The sequence below is a fragment of the Melitaea cinxia genome, chromosome 23 (assembly GCF_905220565.1).
Source record: "Melitaea cinxia chromosome 23, ilMelCinx1.1, whole genome shotgun sequence".
In the NCBI taxonomy this organism is placed as follows: Eukaryota; Metazoa; Arthropoda; class Insecta; order Lepidoptera; family Nymphalidae; genus Melitaea; species Melitaea cinxia.
The window spans coordinates 4,538,510-4,556,544 of record NC_059416.1 but is presented as its reverse complement, the minus strand read 5'-3'; the positions used below and the strand labels follow the sequence as shown (position 1 = coordinate 4,556,544).

Sequence of the window (18,035 nt, the reverse complement as noted above, 5' to 3'; positions counted from 1 at the left end):
ACATACATACATTACATATAATATATTACATAGAATTTGATGGTGAAGGAAGATTCATAAAACAGACATACGTCATTATTAAAAATCGCTTAACAAATTTATCTCTTTATAAACCACTGAAATCATATTTTCACTGCTGCTTCATCTTAGTGAATACTCTGAACTTCAATTCTAGATTGTAATTTTTTTACAATTCCAAATATAACCGATAAATCTCTTAAAGCTTATTTAAATTGCTTTTAATACTACTATCTTAATTGTTAATTATTTTTTTCTGACACTATTTGTACTTTAGTTATTTTTTCTACAAACAATTACAGATAACAATAAAAAAATGTGAATGTAACTGGACTTGAGGTAATTAAGTACTGGTACAGACTTCACGGCAATGTCTGTAAGTGTACACGTCTATTAGTTGTGATTTACTTGTTATTATTAAACAGTGTTTGTATATTCAAATTGAGTGATCGCTTGAGTGATGTTTGACAAATTTGGTCAAGACTTGAAATTAAAATGGCACCAATATTTATATGCGTCATTAGGTAAATTTTGTTTTTCATATTTTATATTCAGAATTGATTCATTATTAATTTTATTAGATACATTGTCTACAAAATATATGCAAAAAAACTAAATTAATTTTATGAAATTTCACTGATATAAAAACTGTTTTTAACTAAATTAAGAAAAAAATTTATTTTCTCAACGTATTAATTAACAAAACTTGTTCATACAAGCCCTTCAAATAAATTCCTGCAATATTAAAGGCTTAGTACAAAGGCAGTTATTATCTTGTTAACCTTTACCATTTGTAAAGTAGGATTTATAAAAACCGGTGGTAAATATTGTAGCACTATTGTTATTTTACAAAATTGTATGTTTATTTAAATGTACTTTTCTCAAGAATTATTAGTCTTAACAAAGATTGCTGGAGATCCGAATTAGAGCCACAGTACGACGGGTAAAAGATATAACCATTACAAATATTTTAAAAATAATTAATCCATTTCAAGATTATTTATGTTGTAAAATCGCGTAACACGTCTACTTATTCGAGTGAAAATACAAGGACAAAATAAACTTTTCATATGTTTATTAAAAATATGAAAAGACGAGTCAAATTTAATGCCAGTTAACAAAAAAAAATTATAAATAAATCAGTACTCAATTACGACTGCAAAATGTTTTTTGTTTAATATAAAATATTCAAAATATTAATAGAAAGGAAACAAAAAATACATACATAAAAACTATTAAAAAACATTCCTTCCCACAGTTCGCCTGTAGTTAGAACTTCAGCCTGAGAAAAACTTCTTATACAACCATACCTTCTTTTTTAATTTTCAATATGGAAAAGGTGTGCGAATTGATCCCCTTAAGACAGAAAGCTCGTAGTTTAGACGTTTTTAAAATTAATGTAAATTTATATATTATCATTAATATATTATTTATGTATTAGTCTTTATCGAATTTATTATGGTTAAAGTAAAGCTATCACAGATTCAGAACGTAGAATTCAATGAAAAAATCACTAAAAACGAGCAAAAGAATTGGCAACCGACACGTTAAAACAATGTAAGTAAAAAAATCCCTTGTGGATATATTTGTAAGATTTTTTTAAAGACTTCATAACTCTACATTTAATACCTTTCAAAGAATAAGTCTTTATAACTCTGTGAAACTCAGAAAAAGTCAAATACTGTTAAATTGCGGACTTTATTTCGGAATCCGAATTTAAAGTCCGCAAAATTTGACACCAGGGATGTCTCGCATGCAATACAGCGCCAAGAAACCTTCACATCTTTATCATTAATGTAATCTTGATCCGAATAATAGGTATGCTTTAGTTAAAAGTTTAAACACTATTAATATAAACTCTAAGGTTATTTTCTGGCAATCGTCAATATTTTTTAAAGATTTCTTTATTATATACTTACTTTTTTGCGAATACCTTAGCCTAGAAACTTCAAGCAGTGTAAAACTTGATGTTACTATTAATTTATAACTTCTGTTCCGGTTCATACTGTATTTATTTCTATTTGTGTAAAAATAACCGATACTTACGAAAGCTCTCCTAGATCGATGTTCATGTATAAATTTTGCTATAGTTGACATAATAATTCATTTATCTTTAGCTGAATATAGTTTATTGTTGAAGAGTTTCTATTTGTAATTTACATTTGTTTTAATTTATTTTTGATTTATTTACCTCATCATTACTTTAGAGTGATTATATGTAATAGTGAAGGTTTTATATATATTTTGTAAATAGAACACATTCCTATGACATATTATTTGACTCTGTAATTTTTCCAAGACTTATGTATGTTGGATAAGAAGTAAACACGGCTTAAATATGTTATAAATAGTTTTATTTAATATATATTCCAACATTTGGTAGCAGAGCGTGGTTAGTAATTGTAGAAGCGAGAAGTTGCATGTAAACTCAAAAATAATCGAGTATGATGACGTCTACAAATTATCGGATTGAACCGCTGAAAAAGGATAACTACGATACGTGGTGCGTACAAGCTCAAGCCATCCTTATTAAAAATGAGTTGTGGAAATACGTAACAGGCGAAGTTGCCGATAAAAAACAGGACATGATGGCGAAGGCTGAGATATTACTTCTCATGTCACCTAATGAGCTAAAACAAGTAAGTGGCTGCACTACTTCAAAAGAGGTGTGGGATAAGTTGAAGTCTATCCACCAAAGCTCTGGGCCTGCACGAAAAGCCGGTTTGTTAAAACAATTAGTTGTAAAAAAGATGACAGCACGTGAAGATGTTCGGGATCACCTTAATAATTTCATGGATATTGTAGACAAATTGCAAAACATGGAAGTAAGTATTCACCCAGAACTGCTGAGTATTATGATGCTTTATAGTTTACCAACCTCCTACGAAAACTTTAGAATAGCGATAGAATCAAGGGATGTTTTACCGAACCCTGAAGATCTAAAAATCAAAATCATAGAAGAGACTGACGCTCGACAGAGTTGCACAAGCAGAGAGGTTGAAGGTGCATTTTATAATAAGAATAAAAAATATTCTAAAACGAATTTTACTGAACCAATATGTTTTAAATGCAAAAAGAAGGGGCATAAGGCATCTGAGTGCTGGTCGAAAGGTAAATTTATCAAAAGAAACGGAAAAGATTCTTCTGTTGAGAAGCAGAAAAGCTTCGGCATATTACCGACTTGTTTGCATAGCACAGCTAAAGAAAATAATAATAAATGGTGCTTAGATAGTGGGTGCTCATCCCATATGACAGGAGTGAAAGAGAATTTTTCTAATATACACGATGAAACAGGTTCTCTTAAACTAGCATCAAATAATCACACAGCAGATATAGCAGGTAAAGGAAAAGTTGAAATAAAAATAAAAAATATGCAGTATAACCTCCTTGATACATTATATGTACCAGAATTATCAGTAAATCTACTATCTGTGGGAAAAATTACTGATAAAGGAAATATAGTTTTGTTTAATAAAAATAAAGCATTTATTATAGATGACAAGGGAGAGGTTTTAGTTACGGCTGTCAGAGAAAATGGACTCTATTATCTGCAAGTTGAAAATGTCAATAAAAATGTCATTGAAAATGCTAATTTAGTACCTGGAAAAGAAAATAATATTCTGAGATGGCACCGGAAACTTGGTCATATAAATGAAAGTGACTTAAAACTACTATCAAGGAATAAACTGCTGCGCGGATTAATAATTAACAATGATGAAAAATTAGGTAATTGCGAAACTTGTATTAAAGGGAAAATGACAGTTTTACCGTTTCATACACATGAAGCATTGAAATCTACAAGGTCTTTACAAATAATACACACTGATGTCTGTGGGCCTATGCGTTGTGATACTATTGCTGGAAATAAATATTTCGTCACTTTTACCGATGATTTTACAAGATACGGTTACGTATATTTTATGAAAAATAAAAGTGAAGTATTGAATAAGTTTAAACAGTACAAGACCGAGGTAGAAAATCAAATGAAAGGAAAAATACAATTTTTACAGTCGGATAATGGAACCGAATATTGTAATAATGATTTTAATGAATTTTTAAAGGAACATGGTATTCAGAGAAGGCTGTCCGCGCCTTATACGCCTCAACAAAATGGTTTAAGTGAGAGGAAAAATAGATCACTACTCGACAAGGCAAGATGTTTATTAATTGAAGGTAATATCCCAGAATTCTTGTGGGCTGAAGCTATAAACACAGCGAATTATTTAATTAATAGAAGCCCGGCAAAAGCATTGAAAGGTGAGACGCCATATCAAAAATGGGCTAGTCGTATACCTTCAGGAAATCACCTACATGTTTTTGGTTCAAAGGCTTTTGTCCTCAATAAGAAAAGGAAGGGAAAATTTACACCCAAGGCAGAAGAAGGTATTTTTATGGGATATGCATCAAATGCCAAAGCATTTAGAATATATTTGCCTAAAAAGAAAGATGTCATTGTCAGTAGGGACGTGAAAATTTTAGAAATGTTTTATTACGATAAACAAATTGAGGTAGTAGAATTGGAACGCGAGGAACCTGAAATAGAAATAAATATTTTTGAAAACAATAAAGAAAAAGATTTAATTGCTCAAAAGGATGCTGAAAATAACTTACCTGTCCTAGTAGAAAGAGAAACTAGAGAAAATAAGATAATGGATCAAAATGTAGAGAACTCACATTCTGAACCCGAAATTTATGATTCATGTCCTGAAGAAGAACCAGATGAAATTATACTTGACAGGCATGAAAGACCTAAAAGAATTAGAAAGCAACCAGATTGGTTTAAAAGCTATTTTTTAGGAGATGACTATGAAGAAGTTCTTTACAACAAACAAAGTAATGAGTATAATTATAGTTGTGACGAGGAAGCCTACTCAGAAATGGACGATGAATGGCATGAAGCTATCAAGTCAGAAATGATGTCACATGTAAAAAATGGTACATGGAAAATTAAAGCTAAAGATAAAAGTAGAAATGTTATTGATTTTAAGATGATTCTGAAAGATAAAGGACAGAGAAAGAAAGCTCGCCTCGTAGCAAGGGGGTTTAGCCAGAGACCAGGAATGGATTATAATGAGACGTGGGCACCTGTTGCAAAGTTGAGTTCACTAAGATTACTACTAGCAGTAGCTGTAGAAGAAGATCTTTTGTTGAATCAGATGGATGTCACAACTGCATATTTAAATGGTGATTTGGATGAGGAAATTCAAATGAAAGCACCAGAATATTTAGAAAAATATTTAATTGAAATTATAAACGATGAAAGTAGCAATCAAAATTCAAACTTATTAGTTAAAGCAAAGAGAATGTTAGAAGACCTAAGGAATGTAAAAGGAGAAAAGGTCTGTGAATTAAAAAAGGCATTATATGGTTTGAAACAATCTGGAAGACAATGGTTCAAAAAGTTGGACACAGAATTAAAATCTTTTGGTTTCAAACCGTCACCAGCAGACCCTTGTATGTATTCTTTTAAAGAAGGAGGAGATAAAATATTAATTTGTCTTTACGTTGACGATTTAATGATTGCGTATACATCAGAAAAGAAGTTACAAAAGGTAAAGAATTTTCTCACAACAAAGTTTGATATGAAAGACTTGGGAAAACCATCTGAATTTTTAGGTATACAAGTTAATATAAAACAGGGAAAAATTAAGATATCGCAAGAAAATTATACTAAGAAAGTTCTTTGTAAATATAAGATGGAGGACTGTAAACCAGTAAGTACACCCATAGAAGCACGATTAAAATTAGATAAAAAAGAAAAGAAAGTAGAAAACTTACCGTATCAGAATTTGATTGGAACATTGATGTTTCTTGCTGTGGCTACCAGGCCAGATATAATGTTTGCTGTTAGTTATTTATCACAATTTAATAACTACTACGGTGAAGAACATTTTAAATGTGCGAAACGGGTACTAAGGTATCTAAAAGGAACTTTACAGCTCGGAATAATTTACGAGAAAACTGAATGTCCCATTTATGGATTTGCAGATGCAGATTGGGCATCGTGTACACTTGACAGACGATCCTACACAGGATATTGTTTCAAATTAGCTGGTGGATGCATTAGCTGGGAATCAAGGAAACAAAGAACAGTAGTCTTGTCTACAGCCGAGGCGGAGTACATGGCATTAACAGAAGCCGTAAAGGAGGCTATACATTTAAAAATGTTGTGGAATAGCATTGCCTGTAAGCAACAAAATAGTGTACTTATATATAGCGACAGTCAAGCGGCAATACAGATGTGCAAGAATGAAATTGTGAGCAATAGAACCAAGCATATTGATTTGAGAACGCATTTCATTCGACAGCACGTTAAGGAGAAAACAGTTTATATTATTTATGTGAATACAGAGAGGATGGAAGCTGATATTTTAACTAAAGGGCTGCAATCCCAAAGATTGGAGAATCTGATCAATAGTATAGGAATGCGTTAGGAGGAGTGAAGGTTTTATATATATTTTGTAAATAGAACACATTCCTATGACATATTATTTGACTCTGTAATTTTTCCAAGACTTATGTATGTTGGATAAGAAGTAAACACGGCTTAAATATGTTATAAATAGTTTTATTTAATATATATTCCAACAAATAGTCATTGGTGAAAACTTTACCGAATTTTGTCCTATTAAAGTTATTTTAATGTATTTTATTATGTTTATCTGTGAACAAAAAATGTAACCCAAGTTAATTGAAAAAAGCTGCTATTAAAAAATCTTTCAAAAGCAGATTTCTTCTTAACTTATTAAGAATGAACTTATTAAAAATTAACTACAAAATTCCCCTGAGAATTTTTTATTTGTTCATTTGTATTTTTAGATTTGTTTTTGTTATCGTTTAGATAGCCTTTCGTCCAAAAAAGCGTACTCGAGGATGTTTCAAGTAGATAATTCCGTATCATAATACATACACGCAAAAAAGCTACATAAATTTCAAATTATTGTAAATCTATTGTATTCTGCATTTGTATTCTTGCATTAAAGGTTATTTCCACCATGTAGCCGTAAAGCACCAGTTTGCGCGAGCTTAATTCAAGGTGATCAACTAACAGTATATTAAATGTACAGTACAGGAGCATTTATAAAGTAATAAACGGAAAATGATTATAAACTGCAATTTTAATAAAATGTTTTCCATAAAATCTTTAAAAATGTATAATAAAATCAAGATCCTGCCGAAACTTGTAAGAGAAGGTTGAAACTTATTTTTAAAATAAACCAAATACACAGGCTGTATCTTTTATAGCTATTTCGGTGACTATAAAATATGGTGCGTATAAAAGATACTCTCAAATTTTTTTTAATAATTTTTATGATACTTGTATATTAATTGGTAGCCACAAAATAAACAACAGTGTAACTATTATTTTTGTTATCATTATTAACCTTAGAATATGTATTGATCATTAATCTTGTTTGTTGTTTGTTGTTGATTATCATACAGACACGTTTCTAACAATTTATTACACGTGTCTCACTTGGGTCTTGTAATAAAAACCTTTTTCACCTAAATTATTACCAGGATCTTACCATTCTAATCTTAATTTGAAGTTTGCTAGTCCACTAAAACTAAATCAAGGACCATCATCACATTGCTACAGGTATTCCAAAATCTTTATTAAAGCACTAGAGCTACAAATAAGCGTACGGCCCTCGCGATGGTAAATGGTTACCGTAGCCTATAGATGCCTGCAACACCAGAAGTATCTACTCCCTATCCCTGACCTATTCAGGAGTTACGGTCGCTTTACTCGCTATTATCATCATCATTGTGCTGTGTGGTTACGGCATCAAAGAATATAGCCACCCCCTCTCTTCCCGTGGGTATCGTAAGAGGCGACTAAGGATAACACAGTTCCACTACTACCTTGGAACTTAAAAAGCTGACCGATGGCGGTATAACCATCCAACTGCTGGCTTTGAAATACACAGGCCAAAGACGAGCAGCAGCGTCTTCGGCGCGACAAAGCCCAAAATAGCCCTGCGGTCACCAACCCGCCTGCCCAGCGTGGTGACTATGGGCAAAACACATGAGTTCACGCCATTTTTGGCGTGAACTTGTGGAGGCCTATGTCCAGTAGTGGATTGCGAAAGGCTGCTATGATGATTTTCTGCTGTGCCCTACCTCAATAAGAACAGTTTTACTTTGTAAATTCATCAATAATAGCAACCTTGTTTTTTAAAAGTCAATAAATATGCTAAAGGTAATGAAGTGTAAACCACTGATTTATTATTTAATACAATACGATAATACAATAATGCGCATAATGAATAAAATGTCATTTGATTAGTAGACAATTATTGAACAATAAGTGTAAGTGAACGTGGTCGCTAAATATGGGCCTCTTAAGAAGGCTCAAAGTCGCTCAGCGGGCGATGGAGAGGGCAATGCTGGGTATTTCCCTGCGTGATAGAGTAAGAAATGTGGAGATCCGTAGGAAAACCAGGGTAACCGACATCTCTCGAAGGGTCGCAAAACTGAATTGGCAATAGGCAGGGCACATAGCTCGAAGGACCGATGGCCGATGGGGCGGAAAGGTTCTCGAGTGGCGACCACGTACCGGGCGCCACAGCGTTGGCAGGCCCCCCACGAGGTGGACCGACGATCTGGTCAGGGTCGCGGGAAGCCGCTGGATGCGTGCTGCGCAGGACCGATCGTCGTGGAAAGCATTAGGAGAGGCTTATGCTCAGCAGTGGGCGTCCGTGAGCTGACGCGTAAGGTTGTGAATAAGTGATTTAATTTACTGTAATTACTTTGTAAATTAATGCTGAATATATAGCGTTGTCAAGTCATAGTCTCTTTTTTAAATGAAAATATTTAAATTAAATATTTGGTTAAGAAATTTGAACGTAAATAGTTACCTCAGCATTGTTACGATTTCAAAAAGATATACTCACAGGTCTTGCTAATTTGTCCGCCTATCACAACTATTTGCTTTGAAGCAGATTCAGTTGAAAAATGCTAAGTTGGTATATGTATAAAAATCTTTTACAAAAAAGATTGATGTACAACATTAAATGATGAATTTCAAGCATATATACGTTTTTATAATATTACAAACAATATATTGCAGTGGATACCTTTATTATATTATACAAACCAAAATAAATATATCATAACACAGGTTTTTTTTTATTTAAATTTTTATAATGAACTAGCTGACCCGGCGAACTTCGTATCGCCTAACAGTCGATTCTTTAATTTTATTAATTTTTTTTTTTTAGAATTTTTCTCTCTGTAAGAACCATCCTCGTACTTCAAGGAATATTTTAAAAAAAGAATTAGCGAAATCGGTCCAACCGTTCTCGAGTTTTGCGCTTAGCAACACATTCAGCGACTCATTTCTATATTATAGATAGGATTTTACGTTTACTTTGACTTAAAAAATAGTTGACTCAAGAAATAAAAAATAAAACACTTAAGTAAATAATAATCTACATAAATCGTGAAGGTGCATTACGAGTATAAAAAATTTAAGATAACATTGTTATATAAAAATTTTACATTCAATCATACATTTAAGGATAAAACGTCTATTCCAAGTTTTTCGTCTATTACAATTTTTTGAGCATAATAAATTTTATTACCATTTTTGTCGTACGGTATTCTTAATGTACAAATTCGACTTGCATTTTCTAGTTTCATATTATTCATTTTCTCTCTCTTTTCTTTTTTTGTTTGTTAAAAGTTTATTTAGTTGTTTGATAAAGTAGTTAAGTAGTCCAACTATCCTCTTAGTATTTCATTTCTTTTATAGAGAATTTCCTGTAATTTGTTGCACAAAGTAAGCTTAAATTTTTATTAACACCTATGTATAACTGTTTCTAACCCTTTTTTTTAAACTAAACTGCGGAGTTTCTCGCCGAATCTTTCTGCATCCGAATCGGTGGAAAAATTTAATTTATAAGATGGCAATTCAAAAGTGCTGTTGACGCCTATTCGAAAAAAAGCAATTTTTGATTTTGTTAGAGAACATACACACTCGTACTTTACGTATTGATTAATAAATAAATAAATAATCGTTACTAATAGTAAATAACATATCCGCCATTTCGCAGTGGAATAGCGTAGTAAATTTAGCTCCAATCCTGCTCCTACATGGAGAAAGAGACTTATGCCCAGCTGTTGGATATTACAAGCTGAATGCGAATTATTCATATACTTTGAAAACCACTTTGTTTTTTTTGCAATTTACTATAAACAAATTTAATTTAATTACAGCAAGCTATGGCAGTCTATGCACTGGGATGTCTATGGGGTGGACATCCCCAGTATTCCCGCAGCTTGCTTCAAATAACTCCCCCCTACCACGGGCGCCTACATTACAGGAGGAATCATGGATAGGGTCATTGCTTGTTCTTGGAGGATTACTTGGTAAGACTATTTTTAATCCTACTCCCTTTTTTTCTTAAGTACCATTGCTTTGTTATTCCTGCGGTCACCAACTCGTCTGTCCAGCGTGGTGACTATAGGCAACAGTTCAGGCCATTTTCGGCGCGAACTTGTGGAGGCCTATGTCCAGCAGTGGACTGCGATAGGCTGAAGTGATGAAGTGATAGTTGGTTTAATATATGGTATGATTTTAAATAAATTATTTTTGTATTAATAAAAGTACCTATTTCATTTTTTTCAACTTTACTACTTTTTTCGAGCTTCGAAATGAAATGTCCCGCTAATTTTTGAAATATTAAACAGATAATTCATACACTACATAATCATTAATGAATTCAACTGTATTTATATACCAAGTAATCTTCCAGGACCACTGATAACAGTTCCATTATCAAATCGCATCGGTCGGAGGTTGATCGTTATGGGATCGAACGTTCCTCTGCTGCTCGGTTGGTTGCTGGCTGGTGTGGCGACCAACCTGCCGACCTTATACGCCGCCCGCATCATGTGGGGTTGCGCTACCGGCATGCAATTTGCCACTGTGCCCTTGTATATTGGGGAGATAGCTGAGGTTAGTTACAATTCTGTTTGTATACTTAAATAAATATATAATTTTGACATACCTACGAGGTCGTCTGTTCCTAAGATAAGCAAATTAATGATTATGTTATAGGTAACAACTAAATGATATTACTATAAAAAAAAATCAATAAATATATATACAAATAATACATATATAAATCAGCACATGTATTATATTTATATTACCCCCAGACTCGGAGCAAATCTGTCGTAGGTTCGAGCTCAAAGCCTATTAGCAGGGTCAGTTCAAACTGCGCCAACGGACTTCAAAACGAAATACTTCACGTACTATTTATATACATGCCATCTATCCATACATTAGATCTCCATTAAATACTAACTTAGATTTTAAAGCGTGTTCCCTCTACGAAAGGTTTTAGTCACTTAGTAAAGCACACAAGTTCTACAAGTTAATACAAAGTTTATTGAATATTCATAATCCCCAACAACTAATATATAATATACTATCTATGCCCTGCGGTTTCACATACTTTAATTTAAGAAAAAAAGCTTATAGCCTTCATCGGCTAACGGGCTATCCAACACAAAAATAATTTCTAAATTCGAACCAGTGCTTCTTGAGATTAGTGTTTTTAAACAAACACACAAACTTTTCTGCTTTATAATATTAGAATAGATTTTTATTTCACTAACTGCCCTTATGGTCAATAACCTTGTATACATTAAAGTAATTAGTAATTACATGCGTAATTACAGACACTTAATTGATGGTTAATCTATACAGGAATAGGAAGTAAGTATCTCGTTAAAGTATCCGCCAACTTACAGAGATACGTAATAGATAGATGAAGCTTTTAGAGGCAGCTTTAATTTGACTTTCGATTCAACAACTCATTTGAAGTTATCGAGAAAGGGCACAGCAGACGTCGCTCTGGTTCGATTCCCGCTCGGGATGGATATTTGTACGAGTATTTACAATATTTCTTTTCGGTTTTGGTTGTCTGTCCTTGTAGGTCTCCCCACCGTGCCTCGGAGAGCACGTTAAGCAGTCGGTCCCAATCGTTATCATAGATACCGGATAGCAACCTTTACACGTGGTTGGGAATAAATCAGCCAACTCACACTGGAGCAGCGTGGTGGATCAAGTTCCAATCCTCCTACATGGAGAAAGAGGCCTATACCCACCAGGGATATTAAACTGAATCAGAGGCACGAAAATACCTTGCTTAAAATTTTGAGCATCCGTACTGGGGATGTACTTCATCCTTACGTTCTTTAAACAAAACAAAATAATATTGCTCTCAAGTACTGTTGTGTTCCTTGGCGAGTAAGGTTGCCAGAGCTTCTGGGGATGGTCGGGAATAGGGTCAGCTACGCGCCTGCAATACTCCCGATGAAATAATTTTTACTAGTAACTTTTCAGTTTATACACACCAAACATTAATTTAAATTAATTGTGTTCATTATAAAACTATGTGGTTAGCTAAAATAAAAATAGATTTGTAAAGGCTCCGATTTTAAAAACAACCGATAAAACAACCAACCGTAACATTCAATCACAACCTAAATAAGTAAATACGATTCAATCAATGACAAGCAAGTTTTTTTAATTTCGATAGTACCTATCTAATCGCTTTGCAATTAAAAATTGTGTACCAAATCGTAACGTGTGATATTTTCAGATTTATAGAAATCCCGAACACCAGGACTTCGCTATAATGTGTCTTAAAATGTGTGAGAAAACTCCATAATTTAAAACATATTAAAGGTCAATAACCGTTCTTAGAGTTACGTACCTGAAATTCTATTATTGTCAATCCATCCGTCCTTCTGTTTATCATATGGCTATATCATTAAAACAGTAAATAATATAATTAAATTGATTAAGTAGGTACTTTCAGCGTCCATAATACAGGAAGTTAAACACACAGACAAATGAAAAATAATAGAGAATAGGGTTATAAGAAGTATAAATTGTAAACTATAACGTCAATATAATCCGCCAACCCGCAGTAGAGGACCCTTCTCCTTCATGGAGAAAGAGGCCTATGTTCTTCATTGGGATGTTACTGGCCAAGTCAATCAATCAATCAATCAATCATAACGTTAAATAAGTAAAATAGAATGATGTTGAAATTTAAACGAGCCTTCATTCAAGACGACTGCTACAATTAAAATTATACAGAACCCTCCGTATGGGAGTTTGTTCGTTATTAATTCTAGTTTTATGCATGCGTGAGAAAAATTTCATATCTAACGTAATTGAGTAAATTTTAATTGTAAATTGATTATTATAATTAGATATTAATAGACATTATCTGATTATAAAGATTGCTAATAAATTAATAATAAACTTGTGTACCAACTCAAACCTGTTCTACGTTGACTGTCGCAAACACTCAGAATAGACGACGGATTAGCGTAACGGTCACAACTCTGGCTATTGCGTTGGCGGTCGCGAGTTTGATCCCCGCACATGGCAAACATTTATATAGATCATACAGATGAGTGTCTGTGCTTTTGTAATGTGTTTGTTTCAAACCCCCAACACAGGAGTAAATCCTTTTGGAGCCCGTCTTTTAATTAAGATAACATGTAGGTATGTACGCGCATAACTTCCAAACTACAGCAAAAATTGTTTTTTTTTTTTGCTGTGTTCATTATTATCAGTACAATGTAAGTCTAGTGGAAAATAAAACATAACCATAAAATATTCATTAAAAAAAAGTGGCGGTACGACGTTCATCGTTTCAACTAGTAGATATTTGCTTTTTGCTTTATTGCTAACACTTTAAAGGCATCTTTTAAAAACTTATTGCACTATCAAAATCGAATCAAACAAGAATCATTTTACAAATTAAAACTTTAAAAATAAATTATTGTATTATGAAGCAATTTAATTGAAAACTTTCTTTCTTTTCAGGACAAAATCCGCGGATCCCTCAGTGCCCTATTTTTGCTCTTCATCAACATTGGCTTCCTCCTGGCATATGCTATTGGTCCGTTTTCAACATACTGGGGGCTCACGGCGACTGGCGGTATACTGTCACTATTCTACGTCCCCTTTACTTGGTTCATACCAGAAACACCATTCTTCTTGGTTTATAAAGGTAACATTTTGTTTATTTTTGTTTATACTGAACGTTACTTAGGTAATTTTTATACAACACTAATACATAAGCTGGGTATTCACAAGAAAGATATATTTAAATAATTAAGTAATGTAGTTCTTCAAATAGTGTATTTCTTTGGGTATGATAATCACTAGAACCACTGATTACTAATGTGTCCAATCTATTAATATATGTTTTTATAACAAACAGGTAAAATTGATGAAGCTTCGACTATTTTACAAAAGTTGCGAGGTTTATCTAAAGACGTCGTACAGTCTGAACTAGATGGACTACAAGCAATGGTAGCGAGAGAGTTCAGAGTGGAACCTAGCGTTAAAGACTTGTGGGCTACTAGAGGAAATATAAAGGCTTTAGGTAAAATTAAAATAAAACTTCTTTTTAATCCTCATATTACATTATTTGTCAAGCATAATGTATCAATAGGTACAATATTATTATTATTAAATTTGCTAATTTTATTATGTAATATTGATCAACGCAAATATAACTAACTCGTAAAAACATTAAAAAGATATGAGTTTTTTAATATAGTAAATATTAATACAAACGAATTAAATCGAACTGTTTAGTTTTGCAATAAGGTAGTAAATTTCCTTTCAGACTATCTTAGGTTATTTCCACATCCATCTTCGACATATAAATCATTATTTATCACTTAAGTTATTGAAATCCCTATTATGTGGCTAATTTAGTGGTATTTTTTAGGCATTTGCGTGTTCTTAGCGATGTTATTACAACTGTCCGGGATCGATGTCCTTTTGTTTTATATGGAAGAACTTTTAGTGAAAGTTGGCACGCGGATATCTGCCTCAGATGGAACTATCATTATGGGTGTTGTTCAAGTGAGTCTCCAATATAATGTTTTAATTTATATCGAATTACACAAATATTCTGTTTTTTCGCAAATATAAAATTAGCTTCGTTTAACATCTAACAAGAAATAAAATGAGAAAAAAATATTTAAAAAAAACATGTAAAAACGGGTCACGTAATATGGGTACGTTCCCTTTAAAGGTGATAAATGATCAGAGACTCAGATCAGAGAGATATATTATTTAAGTTAATAGATGTTTTTATACGATAATTTGCCATTACAAGTTCAATTATATATATTATGTAATAAAATCCCACAAACGATTTTGGAATTGTCTCAACATAAATTTAAAGTTATATGTTTAAAGTTTTTATTTAAAAAATTAATAGATAAAGCTTATTACTCAGTGCAGGATTACATAGTTAATAAAGATGTGTGGACTTAGTGATGCTGCATTTTATGCAACATGTTACTAATTTTGTACTAAAATACGGTTTATTTATTATTTTTCAAAAGAGTAACTGCGGAGTTTCTTGCCGATTCTCCTCTGCAGAATCTACATTCCGAATCGGTGGTAGCTTTACTTCTATGAATATAATAATTGATTTTTAAAGTTTTATTTGTAAAATGACGATTTAAAAGTGCTCTTGGAGCCTATTTGAATAAAGCTGTTTTTGATTTTGATTTTGAATTTTAGACACAAAAACATTCAATACTTACGAGTAGTAATGTGCTTTGGAGTAAGGTCTTTATATTGGACCTCATATATATCTGTTATTTAACAGTGCCTAAAACGAAACATCTGTTATATAGCTACTATTTCTTTTTATTTAGGTAATAACGAGTTGTATAACACCCCTTGTAGTGGACCGACTAGGAAGAAAACTTCTGATGTGGACGACGTCGCTGGGTCTCACTATATTTTTGGTAACTTTTACTCATAATATATTGTTATTGTAAATGCAAAAATCTTCTTAATAGAAGATTCAGATAACTTGAAATCAATTTATGTTTATTGTTTTAGGGTATTATAGGCATCTACGCTTTACTAGATTCACATTTCAAATACAACGTTGAATCATGGGCATTCCTTCCACTTTTATGCCTCATTATCTACATGATACTTTTTACTCTAGGTAAGTATGAGTAAGATATGACACTAAATCGTTCTTCCTATGTGCAGTTACTTCTTTATAACAAAAGAATATGTGTGTCAGCTCCGATACACGAATGCAGTTTACTCCTTAAAAACGATTACGTTGTATTCAATCTGTATAAATAAAAATGAATATTGGTAAGCGCATAACTCGAGAATGGCTCGACCAATTCGGCTAATTTATTTTTTGTGTTTCTTAAAGCCAAGGTTTAATACTTTAAAAAAATGAAAAAATTATTATTTTTACTATTAATTTTTGACAGAACGAAATCTGTCAGGGCAGCTAGTAATAAATAATAAATAAATGCTTCACACTAACGGCTCTCAATAGGATTTTCTCCGATGTCGTGGTTCGGGGAACACACACAATACAAAAGCACAAATGCCACACAAATTAAAAGAAATATTCTGTAAAACTAAAATCAAAACATATGTTTTTTGTGTATTGACGCTTGCTATTTTTATCGGCATCTTAAATAAACAGCTATAAGCGCTGTAAAACGTCACTCTCAGCGTCACTGTACGCCAGCGTCCGTTGTTTCATACTATTTCACTCCCCATATTTTTGTATATCACCGTCCTTGTATCATTTCGTAAGAAGTAAACTCAAAAAAATAGTAAAATAAATTGCCTGAACATTTATTTGTGGTAAGTAGGTGCCACAAATAAATGTTCATTCACAAACATTTATTTGTGGTACCTGCCTCTTTATTTCTAAAGACGCGTGTTTCCATCATTTTATTCCAAAAAAATTTCATGATTTTAATTGATCGTATAAAGCGATGTAACAATTTTAGGTGTTGGTCCAGTACCATGGATCTTGGTCGCGGAGATGTTCCCCGTAAGAACCAAATGTCTTGCCAGCGGTATCGCTTCCTTCATGTGCTGGCTGGCTGGGTTCGTCTGGACCAGGTCATTTTTATTTATACTTTCTATTTAAATTTTACTGAGGCACAGCAGGAAATATGCAGCTTAAAATTGGAACAGCTCGACTGGGGAAGTATTTCCACCTTGCAGGTCACAACCAAATAAAACTGTACTCAAGTAGTATTGTGTTCCTGTGGTGTGGGTTCGGTGGTGTGTGTGAGTGAGGTGGACTTCTGGACAGGGTCGGGGGTAGGGTCGTTAACATACTTGCGATGCTTCCGTGTATAGGCTACGATAACCGCCTACTATAAGGTAGGCCGAAAGCTTGTTTGCCGATCTAGTCGTTTACAATAAATGTTACCCTAAAATACTTATCTTTAATTCCAAACGACAATTTTATTGTTAAAGTTCTTTTTAAAACAGACGTAAAGTTCACAGTCGTTTTAAACTATATCAATATATTAAAAATATCGTATTAAATCGTATTTTTTAATATAAAATATTTTCTAGATTCTTCCGTGATGTGGCCGCGTCTTACGGTATCTACACTGCTTTCTGGATTCTCGCTATCTGCTGTGGACTTGGCTTTATATTCTCCATTAGTCCATTGCTGCCAGAGACGAAAGGGAAAACTTTCGACGAAATTCAGGATATGCTTAATAACAGGTAATAAATATCTAAACACTTCTTTTAAAACTTATCTGTAAATATCTGCTACGTTTTACTTGTTACAACAGTTGATCAGAGTATATAAAGTTGATAAATAAATAAATATTATTCTGAAATATATTTCTTAATTATTTCGTTAAGATATTAGCTCTATAAATTAGTCTAAAGCGATAATGATGATATTATTAATTGTATCATTATTTATACATGGAACAAATTATAAATTTACCAGTAATTGACCGTTCAGATTATTTAAAATTTAAAGTTAATTAGAAATATTCGTAATTCATAATTTTTCTTTTCTTTCAGGACTAAAGAACCAAAACCAGAAGCTGTGTGATGTAAAAAACACTCTTGAAATGTTAGTGTATAAGTTTTGTATGACAAATAAAACTGTTTTAATTGTTAACCCAAACAACCTTTCATTTCAAAATCAAACACC

General features: G+C 32.6%; 1 protein-coding gene and 1 long non-coding RNA gene across 2 annotated transcripts; one reads left to right on the top strand and one right to left on the bottom strand.

Annotated features, from left to right (window-relative positions):
- The first annotated feature begins 463 nt into the window (after positions 1-463).
- Positions 464-18,008, top strand: LOC123665284 (facilitated trehalose transporter Tret1-like). The gene is made up of 11 exons (XM_045599606.1): positions 464-542; positions 10,240-10,392; positions 10,779-10,981; positions 13,877-14,063; positions 14,277-14,441; positions 14,793-14,929; positions 15,736-15,828; positions 15,926-16,037; positions 16,855-16,969; positions 17,435-17,590; positions 17,903-18,008. Exons 1-11 carry the CDS (start codon positions 479-481, stop codon positions 17,931-17,933), a joined length of 1,416 nt encoding a protein of 471 aa, XP_045455562.1. The 5' UTR covers positions 464-478; the 3' UTR covers positions 17,934-18,008.
- LOC123665286 lies at positions 9,509-10,090 on the bottom strand. Its single transcript, XR_006745027.1, has 2 exons — positions 10,001-10,090; positions 9,509-9,953 (listed from the first exon to the last, which is right to left on the bottom strand). It is a non-coding gene; the product is annotated as an uncharacterized LOC123665286 (long non-coding RNA).
- Positions 18,009-18,035: the final 27 nt, after the last annotated feature.